This window comes from Dama dama, chromosome 10, assembly GCF_033118175.1.
Source record: "Dama dama isolate Ldn47 chromosome 10, ASM3311817v1, whole genome shotgun sequence".
In the NCBI taxonomy this organism is placed as follows: domain Eukaryota; kingdom Metazoa; phylum Chordata; class Mammalia; order Artiodactyla; family Cervidae; genus Dama; species Dama dama.
The window spans coordinates 22,901,012-22,920,373 of NC_083690.1; the positions used below are offsets into that span (position 1 = coordinate 22,901,012).

A 19,362-nucleotide genomic window follows, 5' to 3' on the forward strand; every position below is an offset into this window, starting at 1 on the left:
ATCAACAATTATGTATTAAGCACCTACTGTGTGTCATGTGCTATTAATATTGTAAGCATGGGGATACAGTAATGCAGAGTCAAAGAGTGCCAAAGAATTGATTCCTTGCAACTGTGGTGCTGGAGAAGACTCCTGAGAGTCCCTTGGACAGCAAGGAGATCAAACCGGTCAATCCTAAAAGAAATCAACCCTGAATACTCACTGGAAGGACTGATACTGAAGCTGAAACTCCAGTACTTTGGCCACCTGATAGGAAGACTAGTCTCATTGGAAAAGACCCTGATACTGGGAAAGATTGAAGGCAGGAGGGAAAATGGGCAACAGAGGATGAGATGGTTGGATGACGTCCCTGACTCAATGGACATCAGTTTGAGCAAACTCTGGGACATAGTGAAGGACAGGAAAGCCTGGCATGCTGTAGTTCATGGAGTTGCAAAGAGTTGGGCACAACCAAACAATTGAACAACAAAAAAAGTAGTGAATAAAATAGAACAATTCTCTGCCCTCAGTGAACTTTATGTTCAAGAGTTTGTGAAAAATAAACAATGGGCAAAACTCAGGGTCTTCTGGTCAGTTTCAATGTTAAGAACCTTAGTTTTGTAAGGAGTACTCACTTCTAGGCATTCAAAAGCCCAATGCAGAAATAACATGAGACCTGGGAATTGCTTCAAAATAAGTCAATGGGGAGGGGCAGTTAATGGGACATAGAGATGAGACAGGATTGGCCATGGGTCGACGGCTCTTGTAGTTGGTGGTGGGCACAAGGGCATTCATTCATCTGCTATACATTCCTCCCAATTTTATATGCTTGAAATTTTTTCATAGTGGAAAGGTTTTTAAAGTCCAATTCAGCTGAAGTCAAACATGAACTCCACATTCAATTCCAAGTCTTCCCTGTTTCCAGCCCCAGCCTGACCGTGAGTGGAGGTGCTCCGTGTGGGAGGGGGAGGCAGCTGAGATGTCCTTTCCTGCTTCCCCCTCCTCTCCTGTCGCTGGCTACACTGGGGCTGAGGAGGGGGAAAAGGGGTAGGAGATGAAACTTTTCTTAGATGGTGTCATCAGTGGTTCTTTTGTGACTGCTGAAGCTCTCTGCATTGCTGTCATTCAAAAACAACATTTGAAACTCTCCTATATATGGTCCTGTGCAGAGAGTTTGAGCTGAGTTAATTTCCTTGGTATCCACATGGTACTCAGTGCATCTTTGCCACACCAGACCCTGGGAGTCGAGACTGCCTTCCTGACACCCTCCCTCCTCACCCTGTAATTGACAGCTGCTCCAGCCAGCCTCATGCCTTCATGGTTCTCCAAGTGGGAACCAGGCACCAGCCTCTGTGTTCATGTGTTCACGTGTGCTCCATATACCTGATGACACTTCGTTTCACTCCAGGGTTCCTCCCAGTGCATTTTGCTCCAGCTGCCAGCCTAGAGCCTCCACATCAGCAGCCCTGGCCAGTCTCCCTTCCTGCAGGTCCCTCAACTCATCCGTGAGTGGATTGGGCCCATTCTCCCTTGACTTGATGGGCGAAGAGCCACCTACTCCTCCACCAGGGTGACGGGACACAAAGAGGCAGAGCACCTTCCTCCCCCAGGCTCCTGGTTGGTTGTCTCCCCACCTCACTGAACGCCAGTCCTCAGTCTGTGTAATCTGCATGGAAGTCACTGGAGAGAGGGCTGCAGGACCTGTCTGGCCAGCTCTTCATGAGCCCTGGGGCGTCATTTGGCAGCTCTTTGGCTCTGGATGTGGGAATATTTTATGCTTATTGTTTTCAGCTTTGGGGCATTGGCCAACATTCCAAGCCAACAGGAAAAGCCCTAAACCACATCCTGTTCTACTGATTTTAGGAGGGTTTCCAAAGTGCTTTTAAGCCTCTTAGTTGTCGAGGTGTTTATCTCATCTCTCAAAAAAGACACCTTTTGAATCTCTACCTGCCTCTTGGGCCATTTTGTTTTCCTGGCACATGTGTCCCATGGAAAGTGATTAACCATCTAACAGCCAGTTGTTTGTTATTCTGAAGGTGGCAGATTAAAACAAATCTCATTAAGAGAGTTGGCTTCTTTGGCATCATTGGTTTATTTATAGCCACATTGAGGTTTATTGAGGACTTCGTATGTGCCAGGAACTATGTTAAGCACTTATATGTAATCCTCATTATACAATAAGGAAGTCCTGCTGACCTTAGAAACTGGCCCCATTATTTTACTTATGAGAAAAGAGAGGCACAGAAGGATTAAGCCATTTTCTCAAAGTCACACAGCAAGTGATGCAACTGGGACTCAAATCCAGGTTTCCCTGACTCCAAACCCCATACTTTCCATCATGCATTAAGTATGTGCATGCGTGCTTAGTCTCTTCAGTCATGTCTAGCTCTCTGCAACCTGTCAGGCTCCTCTGTCCATGGGATTCTCCAGGCAAGAATACTGGAGTGAGTTGCCAATTGCTTACAATGTTTGGTCTTTCCGTTGATATAAGCCTCTATCTCACAAATCTGTGCAGGATGAGGGGAGGACCTGGTTCTCCTGGTGAGGTTTGTCTAAGACACCATTTGGGGGTCTTATATCTTGAGTCTGATCTCCTTAGGTCTTGGAGAAAGGCCAGTATCCTTCTCCCATAAAAGTGAACAGGAAGGTGGAAGGGAGGCAAATGCCTTTGGGAGGCTTGGGGCCAAAAGACAAAGGACTCTGTCTATGATTTTCTTTTCATCTTCTTGGTCTCCACTACCATTTCTATCCCATGGAGCAGAGCCAAGCCTCTGACATATCACTGAAAAATACAAACCTGATCAAGTCACTTCCTGCTAAAACCTCTCACAGTTGCCCACCTCCCTCAGGAAAATCATGTGATTTAACATGATTCTCAATGTCTCCTATGTTTCTCATGTGTACTATGCTGATAGCACACATGCAACTTAATCTAAGATGCCAACATCTTTAGCCCAAGTTTAGTGCAATAGCCTCTTAATTTATCTCTTGGTCTTCACTTTTGCCCCAGTGGAGATTGGCCATTCAGTGGCTAGAATGAAATTTCCAAAGTGTGGGTCAGCTCCTGTTACTCTCCTGCTTAACCCATGCAATGACTTTACAGTGTTAAGGAATACCCAGGACTTCACTGCTGGTCTGGTGGTTAAGAATGGTCTTTCAATGCAGGGGATGACGGTTTGATCTCTGGTTGAGGAACTAAGATCCCACATTCCATGGAGCAAGTAAGCCTTCAAGCTGCAATTACTGAGCCTACACGCTCTGGAGCCTGTATTGCCACAACTAGAGAGTCTGTGTGCTTCAATGAGAGATCTACATGACACAGATGTAGATGATGTGAAGATCCCAGATGCTGCAACTAAGACCTGACCCAGCAGAAGAAATAATAAAATTAAAAAAAAAAGAAGAAGGAAAAAAAAAAAACTTGATGTACTGTCTTGATGTACTGCTGACAAAGGTCCGTTTAGTCAAATCTGTGGTTTTTCCAGAAGTCACATATGGATGGGAGAGTTGGACTGTAAAGAAAGCTGAGCACCGAACTGATGCTTTTGAACTGTGGTGCTGGAGAAGACTCTTGAGAGTCCCTTAGACTGCAAGGAGATCCAACCAGTCAATCCTAAAGGAGATCAGTCCTGAATATTCATTGGAAGGACTGATGCTGAAGCTGAAACTCCAATACTTTGGCCACCTGATTCGAAGAACTGACTCTTTGGAAAAGACCCTGATGCTGGGAAAAATTGGAGACAAGAGCAGAAGGGGACGACAGAGGATGAGATGGTTGAATGGCATCACCGACTCAATGGACATGAGTTTGAGCAAGCTCCGGGAGTTGGTGATGGACAGAGAGGCCTGGCCTGCTGCAGTCCATGGGGTCGCAAAGAGTCGGACACGACTGAGCAACTTAACTGACTGACTGTCTTGAACCATTGGGCAAAAAAAAAAAAGAAACGCTCAAGCTGTTTACCCTGGCCCACTCGCTCTATATGATCGAGCCCCAGTCCACCTCGCTGACCTTCTTGGCTAGGATTTTTCCTCTTGTTCATGAGATTCCTGCCACTCTGTCCATTCTGTCCTTCAACAAGTCATGTTTATTCTCCTTTCAGAGCTTCTGCACTTGATGATCCTTCTTCTGGGAACAATTTCCTTGATTCTTCTTTAGGCTGACTCCTTCTCCAGCTTTGATTTTTCTCAGCTCAAGCCACCCCCTCGGAATGCCCTCCTTGATTGTGTTCCCTAAATAATTCCTTCTGCCACTGCCCACACTGCTGTATCGTATTGAGTTACCCAATTTTCTTTTCTTTTCTTCACAGTACTTATCACTGCTTGCTTCACAGTATTTACCACTACTTTTTTTTGGTGTGCTTATGTGTTCATTGGCTGTCTCCTTAACCTAGAATGCAAGTTCCTTGGGGGCAGGGAATCTGTGTTGCTCACCATTGGATCCGCAGTGCCTACAGAAGACCTGGTAAACAAGTGGGTCATGATAGATGTTTGTTGAATGATCTTGCGTGGCAAAATGGCCCTGATTTGGGGTCTACCTATCCGTAATACACAGTAAACATCTCACTTTAATCTTCCTTTTTCTAGTAACAGCACCCTCAAATTCCTCAAAGAATCAGCCCCTTACTGACTCTCAGTTCACACAAATTAAGGTGAATTTTGTCTTTCTCCCTGTGTGTCCAGAGGCAGATTGATAACACAGACCTGAAAACCAGTGAACTCATTTCCTGGCTACTACAATTGATTCAGGTAGATCTGAACTAAATGGGTCAATGAGAAACCATCCCCAAGACGTTTGTTCTGTTGATTGAGACATATCCTATTTCTTCTAGGGTTGCTCAGCTGGTAGAAGGCAAGCCAGGAGTTCTTTGTACATGAGAAGAGAGCCAGGCTGAGGATGGAGCCAGTGGAGAGGGAGACAGGGCTAAGATGAAAAAGCAGACTCTGGATGCCATTTGTGTGAAGCCTTGGGTTCAGTTGCTCATGAGCTTATCTACTTTTGTGCTTTTAAGTCACAGGCACTGATTGATTGCTCTTGCTTTTTGTACACCCTTTGAGTTGGATTTCTGTCAGTTCTAATCAGAAGCTTTGTGGTGGGTGGGGGAGTAAAGGATTGGGAGTTTGGGATTAGCAGATGCAAACTAGTATACATAGGATAGATAAACAACAAGGTCCTATTGGACCTATATTCAATATCCCATGATTAAACCATAATGGAAAATAATATGAAAAAGAAGCTATATATTAAAAATAATATATATATATAACTAAATCACCTCACTGTATATTGGAAATTAACACAACATTGTAAATCAACTACTTTAATAAAATATTATAAAATAAAAATTTCATGACTAATAAGCTACCTCTCTAATTCTACTTCTCTTCATCTGTATAAATTAGGAATTACCACTGATCCTTGAACAACAGGATTTGAATGTTCTATTCCACTTGCATACTATTTTCAATAGTAAATATATACTATATATTTACTATATACAGTAAATATATATGGTACTATATAAAACACAGTTGGGTGGATCTGTGGATGCAGAGGAACTGCATTTATGTGTAGGCGGGCAGACTATAGGTTTTTTGTGGATTTTCAGCTGAACAGAGTGGTGGCACCCCCTAACCCCTTGATTGTTCTAGAATCAACTGTATGCTCATCTGCTAAAATTGAAAAGGTGAAATAAATTAAGAAGTCTGTTTTTGTCGTGTGATAATAATTTTGGACATAATCAAAGCCACCTTAGAGGGTGGCTCCATAATGCTATTATGGACCCAGGCTTCTCCAACTTCATTTTATTTTCAGATATCTTAAACATGTACTTGCCATCTTCCAGTAACAAGTCATCTGGTCAACCTCTGAAACTGAGTTCCAGGTCCATGCAGGAAGAAACATAAGGTAAGGACAGCACACTGTGGGTTCGTAAAGTCTGACCACCAGCTCCCTTGAAGGAGATTTTACACACCACAGAACAACTTTTTTTCTCCCATTTAAAAAGTTGTGGTAAAATTTATGTAACATAAAGTTTGCTATTTTCAATGTACAATTATTATTTTCATTGTACAATTATTTTCATTGTACAATTGTACAATGTACAATTTAGTGGCCTTAATTGCATCCACAATGTTAAGTAACCATCACCAAAATCTATTTCTAAAACATCTCATCACACAAAACAGTTTCTTAAACATTAAGCAATAACTCCCCATTCCCCTCTCCTCTTACGCCCTGATAACATCTAATCTATTTAATTTGCCTATTCTAGGTACTTCTTCTACACAGAATGGTATGATATTTGTCCTTTTGTGTCTGGCTTATTTCACTAAGCATAATGTCTTCAAGGTTCAATCATGCTGTAGCATGTATCCAAGCTTCATTTCTTTTTATGGTTGAATAATATTCCATTGTATGTATAGAACACATATGTTAATCCATTCATCAGTTGATGGACCCTTGTGTTGTTTACACCTTTTGGCTATGGTCTGGAAAACACTTTAATTACATTTTATTGGTCAGAATTTTGTTACAGGATCACCTTTCTCTTCAAGGAAGACTGAAAAGTGTGATTTTCTTTCAAGTAGACAAAGAGCATCCCCAACTACAACTGGAGTTTTACTAGTTAAAAAGAAATGAAGAAAGGTCATTAAGGAAGCAACTATCAGCCTCTGCAACAGTCCACCCCTATGCCAGTGAATGTCTTTCCATAAATAGAACACACTGACATCCTCCCAAAGGAAACAATCACAAACTCTTATTCACTGAGAGGTTAGGATTTCTGGGCAATTTGTAGTCTTCTTCAACAGATCTGGGTGTGTCTGCTCTTGATCTAAACTAAAGGATAACACTTTTGCTACCAGTTCACCCATTATTTAATTTTGCAGGTGGAACCAGGTAAACATTAAGAGCTTCTTCTAAAGGCAAAGGCAGGTATATAGAGCATCCATGGGTTCATAGAAATTATCCAACCCAACTGAATAAAAATAACAAAATTTCTCTTTTCTGGGAATGGAAGAAGTTTTTTGGCTAACAAGGAGGAACTCCTTTATCTGTTACTTTCCATCACTTTCTCTCTGACCTCTGGAAGATTCTTCTTTGTCCATATCTCTCTCCCTGGACTCATCAATTCAGGGAGAACATGCTTCCTCTTGGACTTAAGAATCTTTCAGGAGTTTACTTTTTAGAGGTGTCCTAGTCTAAAGGTTGCTACCCAAGCTTAGGATATAGTTGGCAAAATAATTCCTCTAAAAAGCAAATAAATTTGTAACATTTTCTGGAAGAGTATTCATGGCCAAACATCTCCTCTGTACATAATATACAAGCATGAAGAGTATGCCATACTAATGCCACATCACACTCCAATCATACTAAACTCCTTTCATTTCCTCAAGCTCTTTATGCTCCAGGGCATTGCACATACCAATCTAAATGCCTGGAACACAGTTTTCCCTGATCCTTACTTGGCTACTCATCCTTAAGGGCTCTGTTAAAATGGAACTTCCTCTGTGAAGCCTTTTCCAATGACTTCCAGTGACATGAACTGCCGCTGACTTGCACTGCCCCTAGCAGAGTGCTAACTAGTCTTTGTTGATGTTTTAGGTAGAGTTGCTTAGAAGCTGAGCCTGAAGCAGGGAGTCATATGCAGGTAACTTCTAGAAGTAGTGTTCTTTAAGAAAAACCTAGTGGAGTATGGGAACCAGCATACAGAGAGGCAGTGAGTACCCACCTGTGACTTCCCAGAGAAGCAGTATTAGTTTTGCCAGGGAACTTGCTAGAAATGAAAGATTTCATGAACCATCCTAGAAACTCTGGGAATGGAACCAGTAAGCTGACTCTTAAAATTATTTATTTAGCTGCTCTGGATCTTAGTTGTGCCATGTGGGATCTAGTTCCCTGGTCAGGGATTGAACCCAGGCAACCTGCATCGGGAGTGTGGATTCGCAGCCACTGGACCACCAGGAAAGTCCCATAAGCTGTTGTTTAACCAGCCTTGTAAGTGATGCACAACTCAAGTTTGAGAATCACAGTGAGAGGGGACAAAGTCAAACGAGGATGTGGTCCCAGGTAAAATCTAGCCTTGGTCTGACCCACAGAGGACTCTGGAACATAAATTGCACCGCAGAATTCTCTCTGCCTTTGGCAAGAAGAACGACTTTTGCATCCCTGTGTCAGCCACTCATTGACTGCAGGCTGTCCCTGGGGTAAGGATCCCTTGGGGAGGCAGCTCCTATCAGCTAAGAGCAGTTCTTCCACGAAGGGACAACCAAGGGCTGGCAGAGGGGTAGGAAGGTTGGGGCTACAAATGCACCAACCTAGCAAAGGGAATCTAGGCATCTATGGGATACTAACAGCATCCGTTTCAATTGTTCTTATTTGTTCAATTATTTCTGTTCTCTCCATTAGACTGAGTTCCGAGTGATCAAGAACAAAGTCTTTCTTGCTTAATATTAACTTACCAGTGCCTATCGTGGTGTGTGAAATGTAATAGTTATTTATTAAGTTAATTGATTAATCAAATGCTGATTGAGCACCTACGATATCCTGGGTACTGACCCAGGGTCTTGTAATTTAGACGTGAATTCTTTTGCTCTAGTGGGGAGGTGGCAATAAACACATAGATGCATATACATACATATGAACATATGTGTATATGTATATAAGATTGTGTCAGATATTGGAAAATGCTATAAAGAAATAAAAAGCAGAGGGAGAGGACAGAGAGAAGAATGAGGTGTTATTTTAGAACAGTTAAAGAGGATTCTCTGAGAATGCGACATTTGAGCTGAGATATGAATGAAGTAAGGGACTGAACCACGAGAAGGAACATCTGGTGGAAGTAACTTCTATGTGAATTCAAAATTATTTCAAAATAAATGTTTTCTTATAAAAAGGATATCTCGGGGGAGAGCATTCCAGGGAATGGTTGGATGAATCACAGGAAACACCTGGCATTTCTATACTGATAAAGTAGGAGGAGGCTGGAAGAGATGGACAAGTGGCATGCTACTTAATGCTTTCATTTATTTTTTAATCGACTTCAAACATTTATCAAAGTATACATGCTCAAGATTTTCTGAAAATCAAATAGGATCAAAGGGGATGTCAGGAAAAGCAGCTCCTGGTCCCACTCCTGCTCCTCTCCCCAAAAGTTACCATGGATAGCTGGTAACTTTTCGTCTTGAGTGAATGAAAGTTGTTCAGTCATGTCTGACTCTTTGTGACCCCATGGACTGTAGCCCACCAGGCTCCTCTGTCCATAGAACTCTCCAGGCAAGAATACTGGAGTGGATTGGCATTCCCTTCTCCAGGGCATCATCCCAACCCAGAGATTGAACCTGGGTCTCTTGCATTGACAGGCAGATTCTTTACCATCTGCGTCACTTTGCTTTGACTTGAAAGTCGCTCAGTCATGCCCGACTCTTTGTGGTCCCATGGACTATACAGTCCAAGGAATTCTCCAGGCCAGGATACTGGAGTGGGTAGCCATTCTCTTCTCCAGGGGATCTTCCCAACCCAGGGATTGAACCCAGGTCTCCCACATTGCAGGTGGATTCTTTACCAGCTGAGCCACAAGGAAAGCCCACTCCAAACACAGTTGTTGAATTTTTATGGTTCCTATATTGATTACCTTCATAACTTTCAATGACATACTCCAACCTCTAGAACTTCCATCAGCTATTGACAGCATACCCTGGCTGTTCTCTATGTAATACCTGGATGTTGCATCCCCACCATTCCTTCCCTCCTCCAATCATCCAACTCCTATCACAGGTGCAGATAGGAGGGACCTAATTTTCAAGTATTTGAGCGCAAGAGAATAGGGGATTTTGGTTACTGAAAGAAGGTCAGTAAGGCTAAAGTTTAAATAACATGAGGATGTGTTCTATAACCATATTTCATTTTCAACACTTTGAATCTAGAAGTGAAAAAACCCGTAACTAGACTATGTGAGAACATAAAGGGGGAATTATGGGATGGCAGACAGGGCACCCTTGGTCCACATCTGCTTAGTTTTCACCATTTCCTTAACTTACATTCATGTGGGTGACTTTACCACAGACGAGTTTTTCTCTTTCAGCTTATGTTCCTTGGAAGAAGGGCATAGACAAAGGTGAAGCTTGGGGGGTACACTCAGCCCAGTTCTACCTCTGGCAGAGGCTCCAATATCTTCAGAGCCTTATATCCTAACATGTTATCTTCTCATTCATGATCATGTTTTACTGCTGAACCCCTGGGCATCATCAGAGTGGCTCCAGAAGTGAACCACGTGGATTTTTCATAGCAATCTTTTGAGCTGTCTGGAAAGTTCCTCCTACTCTAAGAACTGTCCTCCCTCCCTCAACTCATAGGAGCTGGTCCCAGTAACTATGTCCATACTACCACAACCCTGTCTCCGTGATCACAGCAGGTTGGGCTGGAAAGTGGCACATGACACAATCAGTTTATTTCCCCTGGAAGTTTTTAATTGAGACTAAAACTGCCCTTTTGAGTCTGGGTGGATCTCTTGGATAGAGGAGACATAAAACCTCAACATCTAGCTTCCCTCTTGAGGATTAACAAGGAGAGAAGACAAAATAATCTTTTTCCAACTAAAAATATGGAAAGAGGCAGAGATGAAAAATAGAGTGACTGTCAAGACTCCTGATGGCTTTTATTCCCTGGTTTTATCTCCTTGCTGAGGCCTGATAATGTCTTTGCTTAAAGGTTTCTTGAAGCAGCACCATATCCTCATATCAAAACTCCAATCCCTTAAACTAACTCCAATGAGTTTCTTCTATTTACAGCCAAAATATACTAGCAAAATATCCCCTACTATATAATGGGCTTCTTGAGGGGCAGGTAGGAAACATTTATGTATACTTCAAACTGCTAAGCAGAATGCTTTGTACATAGTAGGCACTCACAAAGTATTTATTGAATTGAATCAGCTGCTGGTACTCATTCCTAAATGACACAACCACTTTCAGGGGCCCTGACCTCTCCTGAGGTGAGGTAATTCTGACCTAGGAGAAGAAGAACAGAAAAAAGTACAGATGTACCTTGCCAGCTACTCAACTAGCTAAGAATCCAATCACCAGACTCCTCTGTCCATGGAATTCTCCAGGCAAGAATACTGGAATGGGTAACCATTCCCTTTTCCAGGGGATCTTCCCAACTCAGGGATCGAATCCAGGTCTCCTGCATTGCAGGCAGATTCTTTACCATCTGAGCCATCACGGAAACCCCTAAGAATCCAAAGGAAGCTGATAAAAAGAAGCCTTAATAAGAGTCTCAAACAACAGTTGCAAGCTGTCTGAGTGCTTCCAGGTCTCCTGCCACATTAGTTGGATCAAAGAAGGTCATCAGCAAACACAGAAAGAGCCTGGCTCCATCACTGTTATAAAAAGATAGTGCTTTGAATCACGGGTCCCTGATGGATCTGGTGAAAGAGCCCTCTAGTGGTAAGAAACGAGCAATTACATCTAGGCTTAGAAGCTGATGCTACACACCCATGTACACACACCTACACATTCAGTTGAATGAAAGGATGAGGTCACCCCCTAGTAAGTGGGGAGGCATCATCAGGAACTAACTGACGGCCTTCCTGCCTCTGCACTCCCACTCCACTCAGGTGTTCTGATTCTCCAAACACAAGTTCAGGTCTTCCCATACTCTGTGATCAACTTTGAACTAGTCTGTGATCAACTTTGAACTAGTCTGTGATCAGTTTTGGACCTGGGTAGGGGAGAACAGGGGAGGGGAGAGGCAGGGGAGAACCCTGCTTCACCAAGCCAAAAGCTCAGTATACATTTTCACTCTTGTTATATTGATCCTTCTCTCCTTTAGAATTGTCCACATCCTGAGCCGTGATCATCACCTTCATCTGCCTGAGCTCCTGACCCTTCTCCCCAACCCCACACAGTTTGCCTGGATGTTTGATTCCATTCTCCTGGACCTTCTGGGAATCACACCTTGTGTGTCTGGGCTTATATTATAGATCACGGAGGTAGAGAGAAGGACTGATGTTGTTTTACTGTGAGTTTGGTGAATGAATTGATTGCAGCACACTCTCCCAAAGCCCATTGACCTTCCAATCACGTGATCCTGCTTTGGGAAAAGACCTTTCTCACTCCTATCAGAGGAAGGGCAAAAACAGATCCTGGAGTAGTTGCTTTGGTCATTATTAGTTATTTCATATTATTTAAGTTTTTGAGATGGGGAAGGGAAATTTCACTAACCTAGCAACCCTTTTCAGGGAAGACCAGCTTCACCTCCATCTTACGTAGGGCTTTTTCCTTTAAAAAAAAAAACAAAAAACAAAAAAGGAAGCTTTATTGAGAAGCAAATTTCATTTCGGGAAAGAAAAAACAATAAATAACTTATAGAAGGTTTGGTGCATTTTCCCCCATTACCTCCTATCGTTCTTCTGGGATATGACTAGCTGTGGTCTTGGCCCCAAGTTTATCTGTTCCATTTTGGTTATGTGGCAAGCTTTCAGTATTTCTACTTCCTGCCTACAAATCAGTGTTTGTGATCCACAACACATGCATATGCAAGTAAGTCTATGTAGGTGCATAAACCTACACTACACCTATACTTAGGCATGTACACCCACAAATGCATACAGCTATGCATTTGCAACAAATAGGCTTATAACACTGTAAGCAGGTACTGTCATACACATATATACATACATACATATATATACATACATGCTTTACTTCTACAACAAATTCCCAGGCATTCAGAACTCATAACTAAATTGGACATAGCACAAGTAAACATCTAAATACAATCACACGATGACTACTATGCATTCAAATCTACACATGCACGTGCAGGTATATCTAACACCAAGAACCAAATGTTTAAGTGAATTTAAGAGCAAAAGCATACAAGCAAAGTAGCAAAGTCACCAAGAAGTCGTGAGCTGCATTTGAGAACTCTTCTGTGAATTGTTGCTATTCAGTCTTCTGGATAGAAGCTCTCAGACAGAGAGCCAGAAATGTCACCAGGGGACTGTACGTGTCTGCGATTACCTACCATTATCTTTTTGTCCAGTTAAATAACATTCAAATATGACAGCTGGTTATGAACACATCTCAGGGACTGCAGAAACAACCCAAGCAGCCTCGATTTCGAACGCCCGACCTCTGGGTATCTGTCCCATCATGCCACAGGACAGAAATAATGAGGGCATTCTGTGGACTTAGTCTACTTGGCATGCTCAAGTATATGCCAGGACACATGGTGATAAAGAGCTAGATGAATTAAATGCTGATCCTTGGTGGTTCAGATGGTAAAGAATCTGCCTGCAATGTGGGACACCCAGGTTTGATCTCTGGGTTGGGAAGATCCCCAGAAGAAGTGAATAACGACCTACTCCAGTATTCTTGTCTGGAGAATTCCATGGACAGAGGAACCTGCCAGGCTGGGTGCATGGGATAGCAAAGAGTTGGACACGACTGAGCAACTAACACTTGCAACAATGACTATTTCCAAGGAAGAGTCTCACTAGCTTTCGGGTGTGCACCAACATTTGCACTTGGGACTAACAAGGAAAGCAGACCTAACTTCACTTGCTTCCTGTCTAACTTAGACAAGAACGTTAACAAATGATCATCCAAGGGACCTTTGAAGAGAATCTGACATTTTCAGCGACTCTCCCACCTTGACTCCATCACCACCACCACCCTCAAAATGTACGGTTGTGAAAATATATGTGTGTTTAGAGATCAATATCTCACACTCCCTGGGCCCAAATCCCTAATATGTGTATAATAGAGTCTACATACTTCTGGCTCCTTCTGCCTTTTAGGAATACATGATCATATGTATATGAACAGTTCCGGGTCTGATCTGAGCACGTTGTCTCCGTTGTAAACCAGAGCTCCAGAGAAAGGAGGGTAGACATATTGGTTTGTTTTCTGGGGAACCAAATTGAGTCAGACTATACACAGATGTTCCTGTGACAACACTTTTTTGCCCGCCCAAGTGAGCCATAGAACCGTTGCCCCGAGTCGCCGGTCCCTTTAAGAAGACTCGGTCTTCCCCAATGGGCTCCAGCGGCGCCCGCAGCAAAAGGCAAACTTGCCTGGCTCATTGGTGGTGGGGGAAATGCCGCGTTGGGTGGGAGCTGAGAGCGCGCCAGAGCGCGCTGCAGGCTGCTTTCCCCTTCCCCTTTCCTTAACCCTTCCGGGAGCGGGGAGCGGGGGAACCGGGTCGTGCTGCAGCGCGCCTGAGGAGCCGGGGCGCTGACTGCCCTGGGCTCCCGAAACTTTGCGCGGAGCGTGGGTTGACTAGGTTGAGAAGAGCAGGTGGGCTGGCCTGGGAGGGGCGGGAGGAAGACCCACCCGTCAGTATCCCAGGTCTCTCGCCCGGGCGTTAGGAAGGCGCGGGTGCAGCGGCAGCAGAGGAGCTGTCCCTTCAGCACCACGGACCTAAAGCCTGGTCCTTAGGAAGGCGGGGGCGGGGCAACAGGCGGGGAGCCGTCCCTTCAGCACCGCGGACCTTTGCCCTCCGATGAAACCTCTCGGCCCCCGCCCCAGGACTGTCTTTTCTCCAGTTTGAGCGGGGGTGTCGGGAGCAGGCGGTGAGCTTTCCTGGGAGGCTGGGGAAGCAATGAACACTCTTCTCAGCGACTCGCCTCCCAGCAGTGCTATTTTTTGCCATCCGCCCTCACCCCCAGCACACGCGCTCGCACACACACGCACGCACGCACACACACACACACACACACATAGTCCTCTCTGGATTTCTTTGCCTTGAGTCTCCCGGGGCTGTGAGGAGCCAGGCGCATCTCAGACCGAGCTGGCAGCTCCAGGCTCCAGAGCCATGCCCTGCACGGACCCTCATCCTTACCAAGCTCCCGAGGAATGAAAGGAAACCAGGGACCCTCAGAAGGCAGCAGTGATGTGGACCAACCCCCGGGAGCCTGCACCCTTCCGAGGGCCATAGGCGACCCAGGGGACTGGAGAGAGCTCCAGACAGGAAAACCCAGCTTTCCCAAAGTCCCTGTGGATGCCGACAAAAGGAGACCTGAATTTTTGGAAGAGCCTGTCCTAGGTTACCCAGCTGCAGAGTGATTTTTCCCCTCTGGCATTGAATCTCCCTCTCCAACCCCCAGCCGTCCAGAGTACCATGAAGAATTATGAGGATGTGTGACAGAGGAGTCCAGATGTTGATCACTACTGTGGGAGCCTTCGCAGCGTTTAGTTTAATGACCATTGCAGTGGGCACGGACTACTGGTTATATTCCAGAGGTGTGTGCAGGACTAAATCTACAAGTGATAATGAAACCAGCAGGAAGAATGAAGAAGTAATGACCCATTCCGGGCTGTGGAGGACCTGCTGCCTAGAAGGTATTTACTAATTCCTCTCAACGGCCCCTAACAATCCAGTTTCTGATTTTTTGCTATTCCAGTGTGTGGTTGGGGGAGACAGAGGCAGTGACGGGGAAAGAGGATAGTTCGAATTGTTGCCGAGAATTTGCAGATGTCCAGACTGTTCCAAGCAAGACTAATGCAGTGTGGGATGAAAGGGTTGGGTCTTGTTGGTTGTTTTTGGTATGAGCTTCATGAGATGAGATTTTGTGGCTCTCCAGGCAGCTTCTGCAGTTGAGAAAAGTCTTCAAATCTAAGATCCCCAAGCATATTGTGAACTACTTTGCTTTGATCTCTGGCTTGAGATGGGGTCTCTGGCTCTGCTTAAATTGCATTTCAGTGGAGAAGAGGTGACAGGAGAGGAAGGGAAGGAAGGGAAAGCAGGAGGGGGAGAGCGAGAGATTGGTTATGACCTAGCCTGGCAGACTCTAAGCTATTTCCTGATTTCTCAACACAGTCTTATCAGTTTCTTCTGAGTTTGGTCTAACTAGATATTTTCATGAACTTCCATTGCCAGTCAGTTCCAGACTAACCTATATGAACCTCTACACACACACACACACACACACACATTTTATGAAAACATTAATACATATTTCTCCATTTGGGATCAAAACAAAACTGAAGTCTTGGTATTTAGTGTCCACCTGTCTTCTTTCCTAAAGCATTTGCAAAGCCAAAATGTATATTTCTATGACATTTGCATAAGACCAATTCTCAAGAATCACAGCATACCACTTCTCATTCAAAAAATTGAGGCTTCGTTCTAAATTACAATGAAGAGGACAAACCAATCTTAGAATGTCAAGCCTGTCTCACTATTAAACTTGCCTTCAGAACACAAGAAGTCACTCTCAGCATCATTGAGCAATGCCTGGATGTCAGTAGGAGTAAATCAAAAAATAGAGAAGGAAATCAAAGCTCTTTAGAGACTGTGTGCCTGAGGGAAGGAACTGGATTAGAGGGGCAGAAAGGAGTTTTCTCAGGCTTCTGAGGAATCTGTGAAGCTTGTCATAGTGATGAGCAAGGAAATCTGTGTTTCCTATGTGCTTTCCTCCCCTGCCTGCCATTGGTTCTCCATGCCTGCATTCCCACTGGCTGGCATTTGTCAGGGCTTCTTGAGAAGTTGCATTTACGTAAATTGCTTAGGAAATCATGCTATGACATCACTTGCTAGTGTAATATTGCATCATTCCCTGGCCTTCCTCCCATGATCTGACACTCTGAACAACTGCTCTCCTGACTGTAGCACTACTAGAGCTGATTCTGTTTCCACCGCAAATTTGCAACTGGTGGGAAGCCCAGGTAGGAAAGGATGATTTAAATGCAACAGGATTACTACACTTGCTGTCTGAAGACCTTGGTTATGCTGCAAACTATGTGACCTTGGCCAAGACATTTACCTATCCAACCCTGAGCATATTAATCTGGTAGATGATTAATTTGGGGTAGGTGTTCAGGAATTAGCACTATCCAAAAGTCTTATTATATTCAATGTACTGATGGAAACTCTTTCTTAAACATTGACAACAATCTATTTGTGGTCAGATATCGTGAAGTCATTTACCTCAGGGAAATGCCGTAATTCTCTTTCCTATGTTAACAATAAGGAATTGAGTCATCTTTATAAAGCTGCAATTTGGTGGATGTTTTGGTGCCTATGTGATTCTAAGGATGACATAAAAAAAAAAAAAATCTGAGGTGGCTTCCAAGCCAAAAATGGCATACAGGTAGACCATATTTCAGTTATTTCCAAATTTTCTGCCTCTTTGATGTAAATCTGGGAATACACAATTAAGCACCAATTTTGGCCTCCCTCATTAGGTCCTAAAATTCCTGAATCCTTGCTCAAAATTTCTCAACTGATGGTTTCTCTTTTCTCCAACATCATGTCCTACACCCACAGTTTGTACAAGGAATTAGAACCCCACCCAGGCATTATGTGGGCTTAGTGGGAGAAGTGAGGATTTGAATCAAGAAGAAATTGGATTATTCTAAGATATGTTCTTGGTCAGGTGGATTCTTCTGAGAAAATTTTCTTGCAGTCTCCATGCAATGTGACCCAGGTATTTTATTTTTTACCTTTTTGAAGTATTAATACAGTGAGCCGCACCAACAATCACAATGAAATTTTAGCTATGTGTTCACCCATATAATCAACACCAAAATAGGCTTGGCTGAAATCTGAAGCTAAGATTTTCCTTCATGCAATGAACATATCAAGTGTTCAAGGAATTTGCAGGAGCATCTGCTTTCTGCATGGGAAGCCACATGCAGTAGGCAGCATCCATCTTCTGCTGGAATGAAGGTGTACAGCCGTCTCCTGTTCCATATCTCCTGTCTTCCAAAGCCTCAGCATCTTCATTTTTCTGGCCCTTTAAGTGTCAAAGGATAACTGGGTGGGAGAGGGCATCCATACTTTTTTAAGAGTCATGAGAGAATATGACTATTTCGTACAAGAAGGAGAGAATGTTCCAGAGGGACACGACAGCTGTCTGCAAATATCTGAAGGGCTGTCATATGGAAAAGAGACTCAAAATGTTCTATGTGGCCTCAAGAGGATAGAAGTAGGAGCTAGAGGAAAACAGGTTTTACCTCAGTGTAAGTAACTCTCCAATATGGCATAAGAAGCTTTCAGAGGTTATGAGTTGTCTACCACCAAAAATAGTCAAGTATAAGAAAACTACATTAATTGTTTCCAGATTTAACTAGTCATCAGATTCACATGGGGAGATTTTAAAAGTAGATAATAAGGCCCCCACAACTAGGTTCTTGGCCTCCATGGGTCTCCGGTAGGTCACTTGGAATCTCAATTTTCTAAAAGTCTTCCAAGCAATATATGATATTAATGCCAAGCCACATTGAGTATTTACAATGGGTCTGGAAATAACTATGTGTGTTAGGAAGGATCACATCTCTCAAGTGAGAGAAGAGATGTTTCCAGTTTTCCTTTCTGTAACTCAGCAGAACATCATATATATGTAGCACTTATTATGTGCTAGGATTGTGCTAAGAACTTTGAAAAATTAACTCCTTCATCTTCAAAGGCTGTCGGTGTTGTGGGTATAAGTATTAGCCTCATTTTGTAGATGAGAAAACTGAGGCCAGGAGAAGTTATAGAACTTGCCCAAGGTCTCATGCCTAAACTCAGCAGACACTACTTTGCCTAAGCCATGTTGCTCCACCTAGCACTTCCTAGAGAACATTGATTCATGCTCCAGCAGAGGATAGGTTGCTACTGGTACAAATATTAACCTGTGAGAGAGCCCAAACACGTAGGTTTTTACATTCAGAAGCCCCAGATCCCACCATGCCGGTACAGCATCTGCAGGGGTGTAGGAGACACCAGAGAGGCAAAAACTCCGAGGCAGGAAAGGACCCTGAATGAAAAACCAATCGACCTATGTAGAGACACCCACACTGAGAAGCCAGAACAAATGCCTGACTCATCAGCTGGAAAGCACTCTAGGCATTCACAAGGCGGTACCCCAACCTGCTGTGAGCTTTCAATGGCGGCATGTGAATTTGAATGAGAACATGTTCAATATGTGATTCTCTCATTAAGAAACCTCTTGAAGTTGTAGAGATCATCAAAGGGACGCATTTAGATAACAGAAAGACCACTGGCCTTGTAGGAAGGATGCTACCGGGTGCTAATCACAGTCCTATCCCTAGCAGTTGTGCATGTTAGTACACACAGCAGTTGAATATGTGAATTGTGTATGTTATTTCCTCCTTTGGACCTTAGTTTACCCAGTTCTAAAGAGAGAGCTTCAGGTAAGATTAGGAAGAAACAAATCCAAACATCCCCGTGGACTAGGCAAATAATATAAAGTGTGAAGCAAGTATTTCACAGTCCTCTTAGCTCAGTTATATTGTGGTGAGAAGAGGGGTAACAGTGATATGAGATGTCCATGGAACTCTCGAGGCAGAATACCGGAGCAGGTTGCCATTTCCTTCTCCAGGGCGTCTTCCTGACCCAGGGATCGAACCCATGTCTCTTACATCTCCTGCATT

The 19,362-nt window shown here is 43.7% G+C and overlaps 1 protein-coding gene across 1 annotated transcript in view; it reads left to right on the top strand.

Moving 5' to 3' along the window:
• The first annotated feature begins 15,113 nt into the window (after positions 1-15,113).
• Positions 15,114-19,362, top strand: part of CACNG3 (calcium voltage-gated channel auxiliary subunit gamma 3) — a 94,114-nt gene continuing 89,865 nt past the window's right edge. Inside the window, exon 1 of the mRNA XM_061153989.1 lies at positions 15,114-15,324. Coding sequence (XP_061009972.1) covers positions 15,114-15,324 — 211 coding nt within the window. The remainder of the gene's footprint in view (positions 15,325-19,362) is intronic.